Source organism: Oreochromis aureus, linkage group 11, assembly GCF_013358895.1.
Source record: "Oreochromis aureus strain Israel breed Guangdong linkage group 11, ZZ_aureus, whole genome shotgun sequence".
NCBI classification, from domain to species: domain Eukaryota; kingdom Metazoa; phylum Chordata; class Actinopteri; order Cichliformes; family Cichlidae; genus Oreochromis; species Oreochromis aureus.
This window is the reverse complement of record NC_052952.1, coordinates 11,925,864-11,950,463: the sequence shown is the minus strand read 5'-3', so window position 1 is coordinate 11,950,463 and position 24,600 is coordinate 11,925,864. Positions and strand designations below refer to the sequence as shown.

Genomic DNA, 24,600 nt, shown 5'->3' with positions numbered 1-24,600 from the left:
ACCACAGAAACGTACGTCGATCCTCATGTAACAGCATCTGGAAAGCACCCGACTGGCAACTGCTCCATTTACAGCATAATGATCGCAAAAACACTGACATGCAGTAGAATGACACCTGGATAGAAAACCACACAATGAAACACTATCAGTTATGGACTGGCCTCCCCAGAGCCCGCACCTCAACATCCTTTTAAGAAGTCTGGAGAACCATCCCTGAAGTCTACTCTGTACAACTCTTTTCTTTTTTTCGGCCTTAAATACTGCATGTCCATGTATGTTTGCACATTGTAATAAATCACGGCACCCACTTTTCTAACAAAATATAAAGAAATCAAGAATTCAAGACTTTTGCACAAACAGTTTTGACTTTACCGCTACTTGTGGCGCTTATAAACGTAACTTTGCTTCCCCCCCCCATTTCCTGATATTCAGGGAACAAATTATTCCAAAGTAATATCCAGATGTACAAATATTGACAATGAGTGCTAAATGTGTGTTTTATTATATTAAGGTGATTTCCAATATGTCTTGCTGGCATGTGATTGGCTGAATGGTTCTCTTCTGTATAAGTAAGACAATGACACACTGACTCACTCATCCTTTCAATAAACAATTGTTATATTTACAAAAAAAGAGCAGGATCCTATCTTTACCTCATTTTTGTTCAGATGAAATCAGTAAAAGATCCAGGTCTGTGCCACAGAGGCACACAAACATTTCACACCCATGTAGAATCAGACCTGGAGACAGTGCTCTCTAAATAGCTTTGCCCATGTTCTGCTGAGGGGACTGCTGAGAGCACGCTCCCAGTGCATTGGTAATTACAATGTAATCTGATATGGCATCACAGAGAGTGAGAGGAGGAGGGGGAGGAACACAAGAGTTGAAATCCACAGCGTGCTGGTGTGCAGCTGCAACATCTCTCATCTTGACAGTCCAATGGCAGGGTGTGGGTTAGAAAGGCGGAAGAGGGATGGTAAGAAGAAGATGAGAAAGAAAGAAGAAAATGGAGGTGGCAGTCAAGAATAATAACAAAAACAAAAAAAAGAGAACAATTTAATTTTCTATCTTCCTAACATGGAAACATTTCCAGTAGTAAAAGTAGAGCTGACTTTACTTAGTGAACAGAGCCTACAGCCAGAGTCCAGGTCCTGCTGTGCAGGGCAGTAAAATGCGAGCTTTCTCAAATTTGATCCTGTTGCATCTTCTAAAGTTAACCATGAATTCAATTTAAAGTCTCAAGATTCAACAAGAACAAATTCAATGAAACAAGCGTTTAAATCTGAGAACAGCTGCCCAGCTCTTCCGGCAGCTGAGAGAGTGCAGTTCTCTCTCATTCGCCTCCAAGTCGGAAACCTTGCCCCCAGTTGTGACGTCCTCCGAATCCCCCTGCATTGTCCTGGGGAGCTTGTCTCCTGGTCGGAGGGACTCCAAATCCGGACACCCCTCCCCTCCTGCTAGGAAAGAACCGGTACCTGCAGAGAGATGTTAAAATGTGATCTCTGAACTCAATCAAGCAAAAAAATCTGTTTTTTGTGAGAAGAATTGGTGGAATTTTAAATTTTAAATGTGACAAATGTACCCATGGCTACACCACAAACAAGTCACACAGACATATCTTTGTTAGCTTAGGGAAATTTGATAATTTGCTGTCTGCCTTGACTTTGTTGTTACACGCTTCTTTCTGTGGCAGACCCTCGGCCCCTCCGCTGGAAAATTAATTTTCAAACATTTGACTCAAATAAGCGATTGGAGGGGAAATCAGAGGTGAAATCAAAACTTTTAAAAAAACAGTCTAGTTATGAGATTGTGTTAAAAATTTTAACCAAACAACAGTGGTTTTGATAATTGTGAAACTACAACCCTGTCGTTAAAAATAAACAGTACCCAGTTTAAACAGAACCACTCTCCCCTTCAAGGTCATCTCCTCGGGCAGTGCAGCAATGTTTCCAACACCACTGCTGTATTTGAATCATTCTGTGACAGTCTGGCCATTTCCATGTGTGCATGACTGAATCTCCTTCAGTGTCTCTGAGTCATGCTCACTTGCACATGGTCAGATTAGGACCTTCAGAGAGTGATCTAAATATGGCAGCCTCGCTAGAAGCAAGCAGCTCTTCTAAAGAGCCAACCCCAAAGATGACTTCATGACTGCACCTTGGAAGGACGAGCTACAAACACTTTCAAACCCCATGTCATTACAATTGTGGTTACCCCTTGTGCTGCCGTTTTGAAAAGACTATATAACTTTGCCTGTTAGTTATCAGTGTGGCCACCAGTGACAAATGCAACATGACATTAACTGATAAAACAGTCTTAGAGTTGCAAAGAATTAAACTGTGAAACTGACTCATTAGGCATGAATTCACATTTGCTGTAAGAGCCACAAATACTAAGTCTTCTCACAAAGTAAGGCTAAAGCAGCAGATTCTCCAAGTGTACTGAGATAAATGAGAGTTTCAACTCTGAATTGTGACAGGTGATGTGTTAATAAAAAGCTACATAGTGTTGTTTCAAAGTCGAGTGCATTTCAGTAAATGCAGTGATAACACTTAAACACTAAAACAATGCTTCTGAAATGCTGCGCATGCACACAAACGTACAAGAACTCTGGCGTGGAGAGGAAGGCGCGTCCTCCCAGGTCCATGGGGTATTTGAACATGAGGAAGAAGTAGAGATGGCCCACCAGGTTTCCTGTCAGTTCATTCACAAATCTGCACAAGAACAAAGAGAGGAAGATTACTCACAGGAACACCATTACACAGTTAGTACAAGTTATTCCCCAGACTGGAATACGGATTTAAAGGCTTTGATCTAAATTTGTTACTTACGATCCTCCGATGATAAAGTTGAAAGCCAGAATGACCCAAGGTAGATAATGAGCCTAGAACAAAGCAGCAGAAAATGGTGTTCATAAAAATCCTGGAATTATTTTAATGCTGAGTTAGCATAAACCGTCACAGTTACGTCATTGGTGGAAGTATGTATATTTGATCCTTTCTGATATTTCTGTGAAACATGAACCTGTCAACCAGATAGAGCATGCAACATTTGATGGGCGTACCTTAAACTGTGTTCCAAACCAGAAGGACACCACTGTGTCTTTGTTGAACTGAGCCCAGACGTACAACACAGACATAATCAGGGGGATCATCAGCAGCTGAAAAGATGAACAAAACCAGCAAGTCACAATCAACAAGCCAGAAGTATTTTTACAGTAAGTTTTCAAAACTTCTAGTTTATGTAAGTCTGATTCATTTTTCTGCACACTGTCGTCCCACCACCACCACCACAAGGTCAATGTCGCATACCATCAAACAACACATCAGCCTGGCTCTGTCCAAAGAGAGTCAAATCCACTTACCAGCACGCTAATAGTTAATTTGCTGCTCTTTAATCTGTGCAACTTTATTTTTTTCCTAATGCAATTTCTTGGCCAGGACCAGAAAGAAATGGTCTGGATAAGCTTTGTGAAATGCCGCAGAAATTAGTAAGCTTTAGAGGAGCAGGTGGCAGCGTCTCTGCAGTGTTTATTTTTTTTCTCCAAAATGTAAACCTTTCCTTTTTAAAGTGGGTGTCTTGTGTTATGAAACACTCCTAAGATTTCAAAGGACGGTTGTAAACAAATGCTTTATATAGACGCTACAGCAGTCTACATGCAGAGAGAGAGAGACAGACGAGGAAGATTCTCACCTGCATGTTTATCAGCAGCCCGGTTATCTGCAGGTTGAGTCAAGGACGACAACAATACAATCACAGCTGGAGCTGTACAATTAGAACAGCTGGGGACCGGGAGGTTGCCTGTTCAAATCCCCTACACCGGTTTTTGGAAGCTGGCAGTCACCTCTGCCATTTCCAGTTGAGCAAGGCATCTGACCTTGGAAGGTTACGCCTCCCACACTTTTTTTTTAAGCTGTTCTCACCATTTAGCTGAACCGACAAAGACTGAACATGTTGTTTGGATGAGGTAGAGTTTTGCTGCTTTTCCCATATAAAAGAGAAATGTCTGAGCAGCAAGCAGCCAATCTGAGCTGAACTCTCACAAGAAGACAGAGAGCTGAGATGTGGGCCTGAGTGTACTGCTGGTGCTGCATGTGACCTAGATTAGGTTTCTCTGCTCTGCAGGGGTAGACTGACACTGGGCTGCTGGCACAGAGCCACCCTGACATGGCACACTGCTGCAGCGAACGAGAGAGAGGCAGAGAGAAGATGAAAGAGAAATGCAGGAGAGATCAAAAGCAGGAGGGGTCAGAATGAATGGTAGAGTGGGAAATAGGCTAACAGCGAGGTAACTGGATGACGAAAGAATAATTTCCTGTTAGGTAGATTAAAATGTGAGATTTTAAAACAGGAATTGCCAATCTGAAAGGATACAACTATGCAGATCCAGTTGAAGAGAAGCATGAAGATATAGTCTGCAGGCCTGCCATCAAATGACCCTGGTATAAGAAAAAAAATGAGGATGAAGATGATGATGACACAAATGAAAACAAGATGCTAGAAAGAGCGCTGTATGTTTAGAAACCGCCAAGGCCGGTGATCTTACCTGTCTCTAGTCGAGTGGAGTAATGGTAGAGGAAATATAGGTTGACCAGGTAGAGGAAGCCGGTATTAGGGGTTATAGGGAAATAAAGAGTGGCTGTCACCGGTCTCCAGATCTGAAATAAGCAGAAGAGTTATTAACCCAACAGAAAAGCAGTAAGACATCAACGTCGCTGTGCCTGTTTGCACATCCAGATGTTCACCACCAAGTCTGTAACACATTAAGTCTCATGTGGGTTGCAAATTATTACTTCCTGTGTGGTATTCCTCTGCAGAGTGTGTGTTTCCTCACAGAAAGATTTGAAAATTGGTAAAAGAAGTCAAATCAATACCACATTTAAATGTTAAATTCCCATTAATCTGGAGGCAAAAGAGAAGATGCAGTCACAATTTAAAGAAGTGTCTGATCATACCATTATCCAATTTTTGTGCTGTCCAACAAAAAAAAAAAATCTTATTTTGTTGTTTGGGACTTGACAAAAGGTTAACAACTTTTCAATCAACAGAGTCTCATATTCAGTGCTTTCACACAGCTTGCGTGACCATCTTAACTATAACTTAACAATTTATAGGCTCATAAAGATCAGGGGGTTATATATAGTATACTGACTCTGCACTACTGCACTTTTATTTCAGTTTATTTTGCTTTCTTTTATTAGCCACACAATTGGCTGCCTACATAATGAAATTAACTGTGGTTTTAATCAACATGTCCTAAGATTAATAATCCACAGCAAGAAAGTCCAATAATTCCAGAAGGTGTATGGATTGTTCAGTTAAAAGAAGCTTATTCATTCACTTAAGAAAACACAGTAATACCAATGCAAACAAAGTACATAGCAAAGTACTGTATTAATGCTGTAATTATGTATATTTAATATTCTTCAGATTATCCCTTAACTTTAGCTGTGAGATATATTTCCATTTACTGAAGGTGGAATCATGACATTTCCTTCTAAGTTAAGTACTAGAACTGATATGAAGTGAATTACTTGGTAGCTACTTTTCAGCACTTAAAGTGATCAGACTGGTTGATTCCCTTTGCCCTGAGCTGTGTTTGATTACTGATTTACACCTATGCCCTAACCTTGCATGAACCCACTGTTAACCTGATTTAGAGGCCTTCACAGTGCCTGAGGGCCTAATTTCATAACATCCCCTGCAATACTTGTCTCCACCTTGTGGACGAGAGCGCACTAAAACTAACGTATATTATCGCAACAAATGCTTTAAAATAAAACGTGTCTCTACTTCTCTGGTAATTAAATTATAGAAAATATGTATTTGTTTTCACTCGTCTTATATTTAGTTTACATTTCAGCGTTACTACATATCCAAGCATTTTGACAGTATCCGGAAGTCCCACCCTCCTGCGTCTCGTCCTCTCATTGGCTGCCCCACACTCAGGCCTGCTGAGTTAGCAGTGCTAGCCACCTGCTAACTAACTCCTAGTTTCCAAAAGACAGTAACTCAGCATTTGTCCGCTATCTAATCCAACAGACAGACAAGTTACCAAAAACCAAGAAACACTCACATGAAATCTGCTGAAGACCATCTCCGGAAATAGCAAGAGATTCCTGAAATCAACCAATCCCAGTTTGCCTATAAGGGGAACAGCAATGGAGGCAGCGAACCAGTACCGGGTGATGAAAGGGATGCTTCTGAACCAGTCCCCGATATCTGACATCTTTCCATAGGATTACTGCCAACTTTGAGACCTGAAATAAAATTTCCTCTTTAACAATTCCCTAAAGTCCTTCCCAAACCAACGACTGCTTCCTGTCTTTATATCACAACTGCTCCACTGTTAAGTTTACATGACGTGGCTAATCACAGTGAGCTAGCTTCAAAATACGACGAAGCCACTGACATCAGAGAGGAAACATCCGGTTTAGCTTCTCAAAGTAAAACCTAATTGACACCTGTTACCACAGACTGGATGAAACAAAAATCTTTTTTACTTACTTTATGACTGTTACTGAACTAGAAACAAATAAAATTATAAAAATATAATTGAAATTATTATTATCAATTAACAAACTACGTTTATCCGAGGCAAATAATGGCCCACCCTGGTTACAACATGTTCAGCCTGCTTTCCTCAGGGAAGCGCTACAGGTGCATCAGCACAAAAACCCACAGAGTCAAAAACAGTTTCTTCCCTAATGCCATAACCACCCTGAACTCACACATGCACAGATAACACACACATAAAATGAAGAATTTTAGAGGAACCTTTCCTGCTCGCACTGTGTAAAAGTGTTACAAAGGTCCTTAGGCAGTATGATCAGTTCGTGCGGTCATTCATAATATTAAGGATGTGCATAGTTGACGATAAAGTGTAAATAGATGCCAACCCGTGTGCTTGCACATATATTGGCCAAATTTGTTTCTAAAAAGCTCTTAATTTAAAAATTTAAACCGGATGTGTTTTCAGTATCTAACAATATCTTGTTTGCCTTGCATTTTATTGCACTTCCTGTGAAATTTGCAAACACGCTCACTTGACCATCCAGAGGCAGCCAGCAACACAAAGAGGCGTGCCGAACGACGCAGGTCTCGCGGCCCCCTGTGGAGATCTAAACACAGACCACAAGAAGAGGACTGGGGAAGAAATAAGGCTTTTTAAAAAGTGGTGGCGATCAGTTAATCGTAATTATTTATCCCAGGGTTCAGTTGCTGGAGTTTACCTTTTATCTCTCACTCTGCCTTTAAAGAAGAGGGTGAAGGATTTCGATTTTTTACTTACATACTTAAGTATTAGAATGGCTTTTGGATGTCTGACATATGAGATAACAAAACTTTGATAATAATAAAAACAACAAAAACACTATCATAATAAAATGAATAACTGGCAAACTGGGAGCTTTACTGTGTGGATGTGGATGAATGTATGAATAAATAAATAAAATAAACAAATATACACTAATACATAAATAAACGTCATGTATTTAATTTTAAATGTTATTTTAAAATAAAAATTTACTCAATATTCACTTTTTTTCTGGGTATTGTTAAAAAGGAAAAAAAAATTTACAGGGGTAACAAAGCCTCGCCGTTTACGCTCCTTGGCCACGCCTTCTGACGTATTTCGTCAATTTTGGGCGACAAAAAACTGTTCTCAAAACCAACCAATAAAATAAACAACAACAATAACAGGTGAAGAAAACCTGTTCGTAGGGGGTCAGCTAAACTTTTAGGGCACTACTTAAATCTGAATTACATTGCTAAGCTTTTATCGAGAGCATAAACGGCTTCTCTGCTCATTACCGCACTTAGTCAATGTTACTCTTTTAAATTTGCCGCTGTTTACCCCGCCTGTTAACAGATTAGCCGGCTAATCTGTTAGCGGAGAAGCCATGCAATATCATAGTGACATTAAGTTTACTCAAGCGGTGTTTTGTAAATTTATCTCCTGAACTGTGTGGACTTTTTGAAAATGGAGGTGACGGACATTGGGAACAAAGAGGAGGGTAAAATCTGGTATCGAAAACCAACACCGGGGAAAAGGTAGGTTTAATTTTCCCACAAGTCTTATTTAGTTTCTCAGACTGTCAGCAGCTGATGCTGCACGGACTCATTTACATGCGGGTTATCTTTATTACACATACCGCTCTAAGTTGCCAGTTTTTATTGCCGTGGTTGCTGTATTTTGGCACTATTACTGTGAGTATTTCTACTGTTTCTGTTGGTATTTACATAACGAATACTGATTCGTTACTACTGTTGTGATGAGTTATTTTATTTACTAATTGCAATCAAAGATTTAGTTGTGTTTTACGACTTTATTAAGGCCGCAGTAATCCTGGAAAACTATGAAACTTTAACTGTAGTTCTAGCAAATTGCAGCTTTACAAATGATTTATGTTTGAATGTGAATCAAATTAAAGGAAATTTTGAATAAATAAATGAAAATCTTCTCTACAGGTCTCTGACTGGCTTAACGAATATAAAAATATTGCGACTAGTGCTCTGTGACCTCTTCCAAATTTCACCCCAATCAAACATCCATGGAGGAGACATGGATGAAATTGTCTATGGCATTTATTTGTTTGCTTGTTTAGTTCAGTTTCTTTTGAACATGGAAGCAGTATAAAGAAAGTCATGCAAAATACACTGCTTCACTTTGGCTGACGTAGTTTACATATCCAAAAGAGTAGGAAGAAGTGCGCACTTATTTAACCCCACCCTTTGTCCATAAATCCGTTATTGTTTATCCTGCCTCTTTATTGATATAAACCTCAATAACAACAATATACATATTTATAATTTCACTTTCACTTGCATTTACATACACTGTGTAAAATACAAAATCCATTTAACCACCCATTCTTTTTCACCTTATCTGATTCTGGGTTGTTGGGGTGGGGGCTGGAGCCTATCCCAGTTGCGATAGAGTGTCCAGGTACACCCTGGACAGCATCTTGCAGGCCAATCATCCTTACACTCACACCAATGCAAATTTAGAATCACCAGTTAACCTAATCCCACTAACTGCAGGTCTTTGGGATGTGAGAGGAAGCCAGGGACAGAAATATTACCATATGTAGTTTCTACAGCTCCATAATTTTACATCCTCTCAAGAAAGACAAATACCTCCAACTTTGGTGTGTTGATTGCAAAATCTGAATAAACCTGGAATACCAACTAATTAACCAGAGACATTAATTGACATTCAAACATCTTTCTCTTTCTTATACCTCACGAAAACCATATCTTTATACCTTTTTCTGAACTGCTTTATGTTGCACATTGCTTCAGTTCTAAATATTTTCTTGTAGTACGCACAGTGACTGTTTTCAAGTTGCAAAAACCCTTAACTCTTTAGCCCTTGAAACCCTACTAGGAGTAAAACCTTGGAGGTCTTTTGTCGCTTTCTGTCATATTTGGTTATAGAACAGAACGAGTGAGTGTGCATCAGAAGTTAAAGAGGGTGGTCTCTGCCTCTGCAGCTACCCTTGAAAAAAAAATGGAAACATCACATGGTCGTCACACCACATCTTTGATGTATACTAACGTGTCATAACTCATTAAGGGTCCATGGGAGGTCATCAGATGTCATCTTGGGGTCGTTAAATTATGTAGTTAAATTACGAATTCCTTCTCTTACAGAAAACATGCTTTGAATGTCTCGTGCTCTTTGATTATATTTTGCTCTGAACGAAATTTATGCAAAATTTGTATAATACTTAGTATCAAGCAAATTTTGTTCTTGTCATTTAGGTCATATCCTTGTTGCTAATCATTCATTTTTAGGGCATTGGTTATTGTTTTTAGAAAATATTAAAAAATGCGAGAATGATCTATTACTCACTCGTTTTCAAGCATTCTGTCACACCACCATCAAGGAGCCCAGTGATGAAATTTGATTTTGATTTCAGTTCTTTTATAAAGAATCTGTGCCAGTGAGAAATTGTGCTATTCTAAGGTAATGTTAATGTAGCTCCCCATTAAGACACTTTCAATAATTTTTCATCCATCAATATTCCACACCTGTGTAAGTAAGACCTCAGGTGGTTGCTGCACAGGTGGAGAGAGTGAGGTCTTTTCCTAGGTGACCACTAGGGAGCAGCCATGATTCACTCAGACACTCTTCATCTTTCGTCTCTGATGAGGTGTGTTGTTTGCCTTTTTCAGTGTGTTAGTAGTGACTGTGGTCCGCACTGCTCAGCAGGCCAAGACGGTGCGTTTCCTCCACGTGGCCTTCGACACCACCGGTGATTCCTTCCTGGCTGGGGATCACCATGGCAACATTTATGTTTTTGACATCAGTAGAAACAGGTGTGTGGCTATGAGTGACACTTGGTTATTTAGTATATAAATGTACAGAATTCTGTATTGTTTAGGATTTAGGACTTTACTTTTCAACCAGGATTGTTTGATTCATAAATGTTCTTCCTGTGAATTAGAATATTAAATATATTCAGAATGGAGTCTTAAAACCTTCGATGCTTTTGAAATTTATTTGATTTTCTTTTTTCTTTTCTTCTCCTTCTTCTTGGGATAGATTTCGGTTGGTGCAGAAAACAGGACAGGCCTGCACTTCTTTGGCATTCAGCCTCCGCAGGACTACAGAGTTCCTCGTGGCTTTGGCTGACTACACTATTAAATGCTTCGACAAAGGTACGTCCTCACACAAAGTGCTGCTTAGTTTTTCATTTGTAGTTCATTGTACGGAATTATTGTAGGGTCTACCTTACAATAAAAAAACGCCTTGAGGCGACTGTTGTTGTGATTTGGTGCTATATAAATAAAATTGAATTGAATTGTAATTTTATTCTTAGCATTATTTTTTAAAATTATTTTCTTTATTGTAACCACAGCCAGCCAGCACTCTGCAGGTTTTTCCTTCCTCCCAATAGCAGCTGGTCATTTTAATCCAAAACGTGTAATTTGCTTCTTCTTCTGAACTACAAATTAACTTGTTCTGGTTAATTACATAGACACTAAGCAGCTGGTGAGTTGGATGCGAGGTCACGAGGGAGCAGTCTCATCCATCTCCGTCCACAGCTCAGGCCGCTATGCAATCACTACATCCTCAGACACAGCGCAGCTCTGGGACCTGGACACGTTCCAGAGGAAGAGAAAGCTCAACATCAGGCAGTCTGTAGGCATACAGAGGGTGAGCATGCAGATATGCTCTGCAAACTGTCCATCCATTTTCTTTTGCTTATGCAATTAATGGTTGCAGGTGAGCTGGAGCTTGTCCTAGCTGCTATAGGTCGAGACGCACTAATTTGATATAAATGAAAGGACATCCACACTGTAGACTGACCACGTCAAGTGTTGTTTTGCCAACTTGGGAATAAGAATTTTAATTCGTTCGGTCCAGATGATGTATTTGTTGATTAAACTTAAAGTTTGCACTACATTTCATCTTCTTTTCGTTGCTGTCATTCTGCTGCATGCATTGTAGGTATTTTTCTTGCCTCTCAGCAACACCATCCTCAGCTGTTTCAGTGATGATTCCATCTTTGCGTGGGAGAGTGACACACTTTTCTGCAAATATCAGCTCCCTGTTCCCAGTTGTGGACCCAGAATCTTCTACAAGGCCTTCGCTGTCACACGGTGGGTCTCTCATCTCACAGCCACTCATTGACAGCCCCTTACAAAAGTCTCTAAGTAATGCATACTTGTGCTGTGTTGGCAGTGACGGTAAGAGCCTTGCAGCAGGTGGGCGCTCCAACCTGCTGCACCTGTGGTGTCTGGACACCAAACAGCTGCTCAGGGTGATTCAGATGCCCACGCAGGTTCGAACTGTCAGACAGCTGGAATTCCTGCCCGACAGCTTCGACGGAGGAGCCAGCCAGGTACAAACAGTACTACCAGAAGGGGTTAGGTTTTTTCCAGTTTGCTTGTTTTCATGTTAAAAATAACATTCTCAAAAATGATTCCTTAAGTAAATTTTTTTTTTAAGATAATCTCATATCTTGTACATTGAAGAGAAAATTAACTGACATATAACTAATATGGCTATATGCTGTTAATTTTTACATTTCCTCTGAATTTGTCAGTTTTCTTTTTGATTGTAACTTTGATGTCTCATAGACACTGGGTGTGTTGAGCCAGGATGGTGTGATGCGGTTCATCAACATTCACACATGCAAGCTTCTCTTTCATGTGGGTTCCCATGATGAATCCATCACTACAGTGGCAGTAAGCCCTAACGGCCGACACATTGTGGCTATCATGGATAATGGAAGCGTCAATATCTACAGCGTCCAGAGTCTCACACAGGAATTAAACAAGGTAACAAGCAAGAATGTGTGAATAGGGTGCATATCAAAAGTTACCACATGTCTTGATTTGAAATTTTGTGTGTGTGCGTGTTTGTTTGTTTGTTTTACCCTGGCACGCTCCACAGCCTCCTCCCTGTCAGGTGGCAGTAGTCTCTGGTGGTGAAGCTGATCAAGACTTTTCAAACCTAAAGGTCAAGGTCAGGTCAGAGGCTGTTCAGAGACCAACCAAGAGTTCAGGCAGACGCACACAAGTGAAGACCCTTAGACCTCCTGCTGGGTCTACAGCTGAGGATAAAGAGGTAGGCTGCTAGAACACACACATCATTTTGTGGATGTAATGACTGTGGAAGCTAAAGGGTTGTTTTGAATTTTGTTTCTTTCTGTGAACAGAATGAACTTCCAGCTGGTCTAAATAAGAAGAGACTGGTGGCTCTGCTAAAGGCATTTGGAGAATATCCAGCTAAATACAGGTAAACATGACTTTCACCAAAAAGATTTAGGCATGCATGTAGGAAAAATAATAAGTAATTTTCTATATTTGCATTGCAGAATGTTTGTGTGGCGGTCCTTGCTGTGCCTGCCAGAGAATCACGCAGCATACAGCAGTCTGACAGACAAAGGCCTACATTCAGCCTTCCTCACTCTGCATGAGAAATATCCCATCAAAAGTCACAAACTGCTGAGAGGACTGCAGAGGTGCTCACACTCACGCATATAATCCAATTCAATTCAGTGTTATATATTTAGAACCAGGTCACAACAACAGTAACCTCGAGGCGCTTTTTTTTTGGAGGGTAAAGATGGAGTACCTATTTGAGAGAAACCTTAACAATCACGCAAATCACTTGGCGACAATGGGAAGGAAAAACTCCCATCCTCTGTATCCTATTGGGAGTGAAGGGAAAGAAAAGAGAGGGAGAGACAGGACAAAAAGGCAAATCAAAAATATACACAGGTATTGGTGTCTCTCAGTCCATCCACTGTTTGAAACAAGTCAATGAATCCATAAGAGCCTTAACCCAGTTTTACTGTCAGGAAAACTATGGGAGGCTCGATGTTGAAACTTGAACAGAAACTTTCCTCAGTGTGTAAAGGGGCACTAATGGGTTAACACAAGAACCACCACCAGCAGGTTTGTGTGCCTGAGATGACAGTATTAAGGATATCCTCTTTATATGACATCATACAGTACCAAAACACTCAGAAACCAAGCATTTTGTTTACAGGGATCGTATTCACATATACTTAGATGACCATATTATTTAAATCTTTGGCTTTGTTTAATGAGCATACAGCATAGTTGAACCAAAAAACATTGTGACTGCTTGTTTTGTCGTCACAGGGTGTTGTCTGCTTTAGCTCACTGGGCAGCCATCTTTGGAGAGGTGGAATACCTTCCTCTGGTAGCTTTTCCTTTTGTCAAGCTCTTCCAGAACAATCCAATGCTCTGCTTCGAAGTGGTGGCCACTGTCATAGGTACTTTCCTACAGAGCTCCATCATTATTGTGTGTTTTGTAACATAACACATGCACACATGAAAACTATATAAATTTGATCCAAATGCAAAAGTCTTTTTTCTTTTAGTCATCTGAGTCTTTCACAGGAATCTCTACTGACTCAGTTGTTTGGTTGTGCAGTGAACTGGTGCCAGCACTGGTTTGAGTATTTCCCCAACCCTCCACTGAACATCCTGAACATGGCAGAGAATGTCCTGGCTCATCATGACAAGGAGCTGCTGCAGCACCTGGTGGACTGTGGCGTTACTTCACAGGTAACATAAGCTGCAGAACCGCAGAGGCTGTCAGATAATGTGCCATAAAGTTGCACGCTCTCAGTGGGATCACACGTTCTCTGCACTTTTATGACACTTCTCCCTGTTTGTTCTAGCTCTTCGTGTGGCCCCTGCTGGAGACCTTGTTCTCAGAGGTTCTGACTCGGGATGAGTGGCTGAAACTGTTTGACAACATTTTCTCCAACCATCCATCATTTCTGCTGATGGCCTGTGTGGCTTACATCATCTGTTGCCGTGAGCCTCTCCTCCTCTGCTCACAGAAGCAAGACTTTGAGGTACTTTTCCCATCATTTTTTTCCTCATCTAATCTAATCCAGGAAAACACAAATTATGGCACATAATGAACTTTTCTGTCTCTCCTCTTCTGTAGTATTTCTTCCACCATCGCAACAACCTGGATGTTGGAGCAATGGTAAAGGAGGCCTACCGACTCATGAGCAGCACACCAGCTGACATCCATCCCAGGGCCATGCTCTCTGACTTTACACCACTGACCAAAGGCCAGTACCCTGTGTTCAACCATTACCCAGAATTCATAGTGGAATACCAAAGCAGGGAGAGGGAGAAGATACGATTGCAGGAGATGGAGTATCTCCGAGAGAGGTGAGATTATTATTATATTATTACAAAGTAAGAAAAAAGTCATGTTAATTTTGATGATAGTAAATACTAAAACTTTATATAAGGAGCGAGGAAGAAGGTATAACATGTAAGTGTGTGTTCAGGCAGGAGGTGTCAGCAATGCATGCAGATTTTTTACGTCGCCAGGCTGAAGAGGAGGCCTTTTATGCACAACAGGTAGATTCATTTTTCCGAATTCTAAAAGGAGTATAATACTGTAATCCTCAGACTGTGCAGTGTTCAACACAAAAAAAACACTTAAAATAAAGTGAAAATAAATGGAACCAGTTTTTACTGTTTTCATTGAATCGGTTTTAGGAGCTGCTGCAGAAAGCAGAAGAACAGCGCAGAAACATTCTGTCACAGGAAGAGGAGAAACTGACACAGCAGAGGGCAAAGTACACCTTGCACCTTTGAAAATGAAGTATGACTTAAACGAATGATGGGAGTTCAGAGAATGGGTTGGTGACACTGCACTGTGTTCAGGTTGGCCGCCATGAAGAGAGAGCTCAAGGTGAAGGAGTTACAGCTGCTGGACACAACCAGAAGACGGTTTCTCAAACACCAGCAGGACCTGAGAGCCTCACAGATACAAAGACTAGACCAGGAGATCAGCAGGAAGGTAAATTCAGCAAGTTACACATAAAACATATATACCGGTAGATTTCAAGTTTCAATGATTTATCTCTTCTGTGTAATGTTTAGATGTGGATTATTTCCCCCCAGTTGTCACTTTGTTAGTAATCTGGTTCATATAGTGGAAGTTTAGCACATTATAAATCCTGTAATGGACTAGAACACCAAAGTGACTCAGTGTATTGTCAGGGTGGTCACAGAGATTTATGTGCTTGTTGATATTTTGTGCTGCAGATGAATCTTTATGACCAGGAGACAGCTACAGCAGTCCAGGATCTCGAGGTCAGACAGATGGAGATGGAGGTTCAAAGGAAACAACTTGAACAGGTGACAAACGCCCTCCTGACTCCCCACCAGCCTCACCTTCTCCTTCACTCTGCACTTCTTCCCTTTGTGTTAGTACATTTCTTTCCAATAGAAACAATTTTCCAGGTTAGTCACTAAGTAAAATGTGTTTTACAACCCAAGTTGTGGTTATAGCCAAAACAGTTACAGCTTCCAGTTAAATGCTCAATTAAGATCACTCAAGCATGAGACCTGTTATGCTTTGGGTAAAGTCTTATGATATGAAATGTGGTTTCACAGATGTTTATATAATTCCCAGCACTGTGACTGTTATTAAAAGTTCCACTGTCTAATCAGTTTTGCTGCTCTTCTTTCATGGTTCTTCCACCACTGTCTCAGCGCTTGTTGAAAGAGCAGGAGCGTGCAGGACGAGAGGACGAGGAGCAAGTGGAGAGGAGAACGAGGCAGGCGGAAAGAGAGGGAGAGAGTTACACAGAGCTGCTGCGTAACGCTGAGGAAAACGTGCAGGCTAGTTACAAATTCCAGTGTAATTGTCAAACATGAAGTCGTGTGTCCATCTGGCTTTTCAACAGGAGCAGCAGAGTCACCTAAATCATATTTCTCCACAAACACACACAGAGCCTGGAGGAGTCCCTCGAAGGGGCAAGCCAGCTGGGCCTGGAGTCAGACTGGAGGGAGGTGAGGGAACGCCTACAGCAGGCCGACTCTGAGCAGGACAGGACGAGAGAGGGACTGACAGAGACGGACACTGTGCGAGATGTGGCGGGAAGGAAGGTGAGACCAACATGCAGAGCTGGCAAAAGTACAGACATTCTGTACTTAAGAAGTGCATACACTAGTGTTAAAAACTTTCATTTTCTTTACTCAAGTAAAAGTAAAACAGTACCAGTTCTAAAATGTACTCAAATTAAAAAAGTAACTTCTAGAACAACATCTTTACCACCTATTTTTCTGCACAGCTAACTAAGCTGTGTGTTGTATTAATGTAATAATAAAATAATTCAGTCTAAATTTGAATTCTAATAAATGTACTCCTCTTTAATCAGGTAAGTAGCATGAGCAGAGAAAAAGAAGGAATATTAAAAAAATAGCTCTGTTTTCTGTCGCCTACATTGTAAAGGGTGACTAGACCATATTTATTTCAAGGCTTTAACATTATTTTTCAGATTTACAGAGAAATAAAATATTTTATATTATAATTCTATGAAGCCACTGACCTTGAGCTGGACACTGAATTATTTTTAACGTAATAACAACAACTTTGTATCAAAGCACACGGTACATGAACACACACCAAATCTATCCAATCTGCTTTTGCCTCCTACTAATGTCAGAAAGTCCCCCCTTCAAGAAAATAGAGTAATGGGAATTTTTTTTTTTATGCCTTAGTTTAGATTGCATGTATAATTTATTTGACATTACTGTGCTTGAGATTGCTTATTTATTTTTTATAATCAATGGAATTCTTGATTACTAAAATAACTGTTTGCTGCAGCCCTAGTTTTTATTATGTGTCGGCTTGAAAAGTGACATAATATATGAGTTTTTATTGGGTTTTTGTGTGAGACCTTAAGACAGATCTTTGTGATCATAGTTGATTATCATCATCATCATGTAATGTAATGTGAGCATTATTCATTTAAAGAATGACTGCTTGTTAATTTGCAGTGGGATGAGGTGATGACTCTCAGAGCTCTGTTACAGGATCATCACCAACCATGGCCTTCAGCATTCACAGGTATTACCCCCTCACTACCACACACAGACACAGACACAGAGTCTGTTATTCAGACTGATCTCAGTGTATTTATTGTGTATCAGATGGGGAGAGGCAGGCGAGGTTAAGGTCACCATGTTTGAGTAGAGACCCTCTACACAGACACGGTGCCATCACTCCTGTCAGGACTAACTCCTTCACCACTGCGAGACCAGCAGGAAGTCAGGTGGTGTGTCTGAACAGCAGCTCACCATCAGAGAGCACCTCCACCAACTGTAAGTTCTTGTTATCAGCATGTTTTATTTTTTAAAAATTAATTGGCAAAATGTATTTCCCCATAGGTTTACCAAAGCTAGGTAGTATTTCAAGTAATGATCTATTGTAACCAGCACACGATTATAATAATCTGTTACTAATCTGTCAAGTGTTGGAGCACAACTACAAACTGTGAAGCTGCCTTCCTTCTATCCTCCTTTGTCAAATGTGTTTTTGTATCAGTAATCCTTTCTTTCTTTTCCTGTCAGTCTCACTGGACCGAGGTCGGGCCCAGCTGGACAGCAGTGAGAGAGAACTGCTGAAGGAAATCAGAGAACTGAGACAGAAGCTGGCAGCAAGAGCCAAAGAGGGCAGCTCTGCCTCCTCACAGTCTGTCCACACACTGTCCTCTATCTCCCAGTGACCACAAACTCCCTCAAACTCTGACTTCACAGAGTCACAGAAACATATTCTTATCTCGAGCTCTCTGGAAGAGACGGACAGTGAATCAGACCGATGAGCTAACTGCTTCCAAAGAATTTTTTTGCCTTCCATCCCTCCACCTTAAATTATAAATGCAGTTGGAGTCAAACAGTTTTCACTCTTCATCCTCATGAAAACATGTTTTCAAGCAAAACACGAGTCGTGAACAGAAACAGGTTATTTCAGTTTCTGGCTTTGTTTATGCTTCATGTCATGTGCACATTGTTGCTCACATCAACCTGTAATGTTTGGGTGGTTCTCTCTAAAAACCAGCTTTGACTGTTTTATGTCTTCTTTAAGCAGTGTGTCTTTAGCCGATAGCTGTGCGAGACCATCTGACATACTCTCGGTACTGTGTGTAACGGACTCACACGCTTCTTCTGCAGGGTCCATAGTGAAGAATAAACTGTTTAAATTTGCTGTCATGTTTTTAATAGATGTGCAGTTCTTACATGAGTCTTTTTTTTTACTTTAATGTATTTGTTTTATTTAACACCTATTTGCATAAAAACATTTAAAAATCCGGATTGATCTTTGTGTCATTGTGACTTTCTTTATCAGAGTGATGTATTTTTAAAAAACAAACAAAAACTGTCATTTATATATCTGCAGTCACACTTTCCTGTATTCAGAATGCATCTAGGTTGGGTTATAATTTAGATGAGAGGATTTATGATTTGATTAGAGTTAGAGATTAGACTCTACTAGAGCAGAAGTGCGAAAACACTGACCTGTGGGCCTCTTCTTCTCACTGTCTGGGTGTGTCATTAACTGTCATCACTTTTGGTCTGAGAGCATCCAGGTGTTATTTGACATGAGTTGAACTGGCAGCGATCTCCATTCCTGTCACTCACTGCTTTCTATCTCTCCACCCTTGTTTTATCTGTGCTCACCAGCTCTGCATCACTCTGTCACAGGCCCTGGGAAGGAAACTGCAAAGCACGCTCTGCTCTGTCGTCACTGACACAGTTAATTAACAAACAAAAGCACAAACAGGGAGTTATTAGAGGCACAGAATCACATCTAAAAGCAGAATTTCTTAGAATGATGTCTCAAATTTTTACAGGCTAATATTTTTATTTTATCTTTACATCATTTCCTGTGAATTTCTTTATCTTTACCTTCACAGTTACACACTGGAAGGTCACAGTCTGACTGACTCACTTTTCACCTGTCACTTCTCATTATGTTTTAGGAAACCATCTTGCCCTCAGCAGGGGTGGATCTACCTTTCTCTCTTTACCTGTCTGCATGTCTGAATCAGTAGATCTCTCTTAGAGAAACTGATTTCCAGCTGTAATGTCAGCATGCTAATTTTTCTCTAACCTGAAAATAAGGCTTTGTATCCATGGATGCCTCCAACAGTGTGTCTGCGCTGTGGTACAGGACGTCCAAGCCACTGGGGAAGGTAAGGCGACGTCTCCAAGACCTCCGCATCCCTTCGTCTTCCTATGATTTCATATCTAGCAGCTCGACAGTGGACCTGAGCCACAACGAGAGCGCTCGTCTTGCAGCGGACTGTCTGCTCAGCCGGGGCTTGGAGGAATACCACGAGGTGTTGAGAGCAGAGGGAGAAGTGGACTTTCTGTCAGAGCCAGAGAAGAATTACATCCTGAAGAATGGGAGGGATAGTCACACAGGTTAGAAATATTTCTGTACATCTTTAATGTTCCCATTATCCCAGGTTGTTGCTTTAAACAACCTGGGATCGTGGCTCAAGAGTTGGGAGTTCGCCTTGTAATCGGAAGGTTACCGGTTCGAGCCCCGGCTCGGACAGTCTCGGTCGTTGTGTCCTTGGGCAAGACACTTCACCCGTTGCCTACTGGTAATGGTCAGAGGGCCCGGTGGCGCCAGTGTCCGGCAGCCTCGCCTCTGTCAGTGCGCCCCAGGGTGGCTGTGGCTTGCCATCACCAGTGTGTGAATGTGTGCGTGAATGGGTGAATGACTAGATATGTAAAGCGCTTTGGGGTCCTTAGGGACCAGAAAAGCGCTATATAAATACAGGCCATTTTACCATAAATGGTTTTCTGTCTCATGCAGATGATCCTGGTGAGCAGCATGATGATGGCAAAGAGTTGGAGAGCTTATCTGCTGGCTCAAAGTCTCCCACACAGTGCTCTGAAGTGTCAGCAGACAGTGATTGTACTCTGGCAGAGTCAGATCAGTGTCAGCTGAAAGGTACTGCTGGAGTACTAAATATTTTTTAAAAGCCTTTAAAGTGTTTAAATCCTCTGTGGGTCAGTGCAATTTTTGTAGGCAATGTATAATTGAGCTTTCTGTTGCAATTCACTGCTGTTTACGGTTTTCTTTTGCTCCTTTTTATTAGATGTGAAAAGGAGTGGTCCTGCGTTGGTTAAACAGATGATTCAGGTTTTCTTCCCCTCAGACTGCAGGGCAGCTGGCATGAAAGACCTGGTTAGGCAGTTCATCAGAAAGGCTAAACTGGTATGCCTGGAGGTGTTTGTGTGTTTCTTTGTGTATGTTTGTACATGTAAAAAGGAACATGCCATGCATACCCGCCCATGTGAAATAAAAAGGCAGTGTGAGTGATCTCTGTCACTGCAGGTGTTTGGTAAAGTAACTCCTCAATAACTCATAACCACGTGTCTATAGGCCCTGGCTATAGTGGTGGACAGCTTCAGTGACGTGGAGCTGCTTTGTGATCTTCTGGAGGCGAGCAAGAAGAGAAACGTGTCTGTACATCTGCTGTTGGACCAGCTGAACCTGAACCTGTTTGTTAGTATGTGGCAGGACCTCAAACTCGACAGTAAAAACTTTCCTGTGAGTCCACTCGTCATTCTCTTTCTCACTACCTACCTCTCTTCATTAATGGCTCTTTTCTTTGCTTGCAACACTATCCTCAAGGAATCAAGAGTAAAAACTTTAAGTATCCATAGACATGCTTTATATCTTGTTCTTTTTTATCTTGTAACCATACAACCTTAAATCAAGCATGCCAGAGAACCACAGTATCTCTGATGCAGCAGTACAGCACAAGCAAACACTGTACATGGAAAGCACCTTCACCGGGCTCTATATGATGACCATGCTGTTTTCTTTTTTGTCTAATTTGATGTTTTTTCTTTCATGAGCCAGCATTTGATCTTCAAGGGACTTTTCCTAAAACATGCTGCTGCCACTGAATCACGTAACAAAAATGACGGATGAATATGAACAACTGAGCCTTCAGCTGCCACATGAAAACCTTACATCAACTTTAAATTATTAATTAAATTATAAGCTCAACATTAAGATTTTTTAGGAGAGGGTTGTTGTCTTTAATTTGCTGCTGCAGATACCATTTTTTTCCCTTACCATCCTAAGTGAATTTTGTAAAATGTCTTGTGTGTACAAGTCCAAAAAATGTCACATGCATTCAGCGAGACTCTTTGACTAGAGGGAAGACTGCAAATGATCAACTGATCCTAATATTCATCATCAGCTGTATGGTGCACACACACACTAATACGTGGAAATTAGCAAAGCACTAATGAAATACTAGAATTTCACTCACTAAATGCAAACCACAGGCTTCTTGGATGGTGTGTACCAGACAGCAAGTTTTAGTATCAGTCAGATAATTCCATTAAAATGCTCCAAACAAAACAAATACTGTTTGGGATTTTTTTTTTAATGTTATATGGTGGCAGTGTGCATATGAAATTGTGAACCTCATAAATGATTTGAATAAATTATCAAGATAAATATTTACATCCATCAATGATACAGCAATAAAAATACAAATGCTACAGTTTTTGTTAAATAATTGTGTGTGTGCACAGAAACTGTCAGTACACAGCGTCTATGGACAGACCTACTGTGCAAAGACAGGCAGGAAGCTGAAAGGTCAGATTGCAGAGAGTTTTATCATCAGTGACTGGACTGAGGTGCTGACTGGTTCATACAGGTATAAACATGCAGGAACATTATCATCATTATCAACATTTTTTGTATGTATTCTTTTTCATTTTCAATTACAATTAGTAACCATGTGTGTGTGTGTGTGTGTGTGTGTGTGATCCCTTCAGCTTCTCCTGGTTGTCCTGGCAGGTCCACCGGAGTCTTGCTGTTCTGTTAAAGGGCAGCGCAGTCACATGTTTCCTGCAGGAATTTCACAGGCTGCACTCCAGCTCCAAACCAGTCACTGGCTTTGTCACCTTCATCACTGTGCCCCACACTCTTTGCCGACACTCCACATCCCATGCGGCTCTTCATAGCAACACTGGTATCAGTAAGCAGACATCAAACCAGACAGGTCTTCAATGGGATTGGAATAAAAACGCTGAAAACACTCAGACAAAAGCAGCAGGGACAGTTCTACATAAACCCCAGAGCCCAGCACTGGAGAGCAGCCGGGGGGATAACCAACCTCAGCACAGAGCAGACACTGGTACACAAACCCAAAGAAAACCTCTGCAGCTGTACCCGAAGCCTTTGATTCAACCAGAAATGGAGTGTAAGGTGCAGAGTAAATCTGTGGAAAAGCCCAAATATACAATGGAAGCTGAACACACAATGCATAATGAAAAAGAGAAGAGCAAATACCAGATTCAGAGTCACTTAAACCTGCCTGATCATACCCACTACATAAGCACTACAGCTGAAAAGAATGCAGCGATTCAAGAGTCAGACCCTCTGCACACTGTGTCCCCGACACACAGACAGCACAGCACTGTACTCTGTGAAACACCTTTGAAGAATTCAAATCTTGATCCCGCAGAAGTGGCTACCGAAGGGCTCTTCTTTCAGCAGAGGAACAGAAACATACCGACAAACCCTCTGAGGACTGCTGCAGACCTGAACACACAGAGAGGACAGTGGAGCTTCTCACACAGTTTCAAACCCAAAGTGGAACTTCAACATGATAATCCCAAACTCCACCCTCCTCCTACACCACAGCACAAACAAGCAAACACCACTCATCAGTTTCTTTTTACACACACACCTGGTGTGCAAACCAGATTCTCCTTTCTAGAAACCAGGAGGCAGAATCAGCCACAGAGGTACTGCCAGCCCCAGCTCCAACCACAAACTATCAAAGAGCCTCCAGGTTCAACAGGAGCTCATCTCAGGCCTCAGCTCCAGAAAGACCCAAAGCTCTTTCTTCCAGGTACAGCAGCCCAGATGAATTTTCAGTCCCACGCTTTCCAGCAACCTAATCCCCTTCGGAGGCTAAACTGGAGCCCCCAGAATCATCCTATGGAGCGTCACAGCTCCTTCAGGACCCCCCACAGGATGGGACAGATGACTGCCTGGGGGCCTTTACAGAGCAGCATGAATACACCACTGAGAAGAAGCAGGAGTATGAATGAGAGACAGACAGCAGGGTTCAGTCTAAACAGAACGTTTAGTTAGCTCTATATTGGTCACATTTATCCACCCACAGACACACAGGAGCTGCAGCTATAAAAACAGCACAATATCCTCATAAGTTTCGCTGAGCTTGTGTGATATTTTAATGTAAACCTGTTGAAATTATACTAGACCAAGAGATGAGCTTATTATTGCTACAAGTCCAGCAGCTGTATCTGCATATTTTTGTTAAAATAAAATATAACTTCTTGACAACGCGTAATCTGTTACATGTCTTTAATCCTGAAAGGTGTATTAAAGTAGAACATTTGGGGTAATTTTACAGGTGCTACACACACTCACAAAGGTGCTTTCTGTTATTAAACATCTGCTAAGGTTGGTGTTGAGTGGAGCGATGTGAGGAGTTAATCTGTTGCCACTAACATGACGAGAACAAACAACAAGCCTACACTGTCCTGAGAGATTTTATTATCTGCATAATGCTCAGAATGCTCATCTGATACAAACAGCATCTGAAACATTAGACTTTTTTTTTTTTTTTTTAAATCAGAAATATAGAAATACTGTGTTTAAACTAACAACCATAAGCAACATGTTAAGCAGAACATGAAGCAGTTAAAATAATTCACTTTGTTTCATGATTCAATGCAAAAAAAGAGTCACTGCTGTATAGTTATTGATATAGTGATGGTTTAGTCACTGTGCTCTTTGTCTGAACCATCTTCAGCTGGTTCTTCACTTCCTTCCTGTCTGTGTGCACCTTTGTAAACAGTCAACACTGCAACATGAGGATATTGTGTTTCATGCTGCTGCCCGTCAGTCTCTAACACGCCTGTCAGTAAGATCTTGTTCCAACAGCGCTGTCTGAAGCTGTGCAAAGAGACACTGGTCAGGCTCTCCCCATCCTGGTAGTCCTTCCTCATCCTCTCTGGGATCAGGTCCTCTGACATCACCAAGATCAAAGAGAGAGAAAAACTGTTGGTTTATTAAAAAGAGCCAATTTAATCCAAACTGTCTGGAATTTAAGCCTTATGACAAGAGCAACTTTAAATACAAAAAATCTGAACAATTACATTTTTTAAGTCTTAAAGACAAATTAAATGACAAAATAAAGGCGAAAGAAAATTTCTCAAGTTGTTTTTAACTGTCAATAAATACACACAATGTAACACACTGCTGACTGCATCTGTGCACTT

The 24,600-nt window shown here is 41.0% G+C and overlaps 3 protein-coding genes across 3 annotated transcripts; 2 read left to right on the top strand and 1 right to left on the bottom strand.

The window, feature by feature from the left end:
* Nucleotides 1-596: 596 nt before the first annotated feature.
* derl1 (derlin 1) lies at nt 597-6,410 on the bottom strand. Its single transcript, XM_031733116.2, has 8 exons — nt 6,077-6,410; nt 4,547-4,658; nt 4,375-4,439; nt 3,694-3,720; nt 3,065-3,160; nt 2,832-2,884; nt 2,604-2,714; nt 597-1,475 (listed from the first exon to the last, which is right to left on the bottom strand). The coding sequence occupies exons 1-8, from the start codon at nt 6,227-6,229 to the stop codon at nt 1,334-1,336; spliced, it is 759 nt and encodes a 252-aa protein (XP_031588976.1). The 5' UTR covers nt 6,230-6,410; the 3' UTR covers nt 597-1,333.
* Nucleotides 6,411-7,656: 1,246 nt separating this feature from the next.
* Nucleotides 7,657-18,610, top strand: tbc1d31 (TBC1 domain family, member 31). Its single transcript, XM_031733117.2, has 23 exons — nt 7,657-8,052; nt 10,180-10,323; nt 10,550-10,665; nt 10,986-11,164; nt 11,459-11,610; nt 11,693-11,852; nt 12,091-12,291; nt 12,407-12,580; nt 12,672-12,751; nt 12,831-12,977; nt 13,624-13,757; nt 13,919-14,052; nt 14,169-14,348; nt 14,444-14,676; nt 14,799-14,871; nt 15,013-15,092; nt 15,181-15,316; nt 15,565-15,657; nt 16,015-16,143; nt 16,255-16,410; nt 17,305-17,374; nt 17,458-17,628; nt 17,878-18,610. Exons 1-23 carry the CDS (start codon nt 7,982-7,984, stop codon nt 18,030-18,032), a joined length of 3,168 nt encoding a protein of 1,055 aa, XP_031588977.1. The 5' UTR covers nt 7,657-7,981; the 3' UTR covers nt 18,033-18,610.
* A 717-nt stretch (nt 18,611-19,327) lies between these two features.
* Nucleotides 19,328-23,659, top strand: LOC116314937. The gene is made up of 6 exons (XM_039619602.1): nt 19,328-19,731; nt 20,132-20,269; nt 20,418-20,536; nt 20,705-20,872; nt 21,874-21,998; nt 22,120-23,659. Exons 1-6 carry the CDS (start codon nt 19,440-19,442, stop codon nt 23,444-23,446), a joined length of 2,169 nt encoding a protein of 722 aa, XP_039475536.1. The 5' UTR covers nt 19,328-19,439; the 3' UTR covers nt 23,447-23,659.
* Nucleotides 23,660-24,600: the final 941 nt, after the last annotated feature.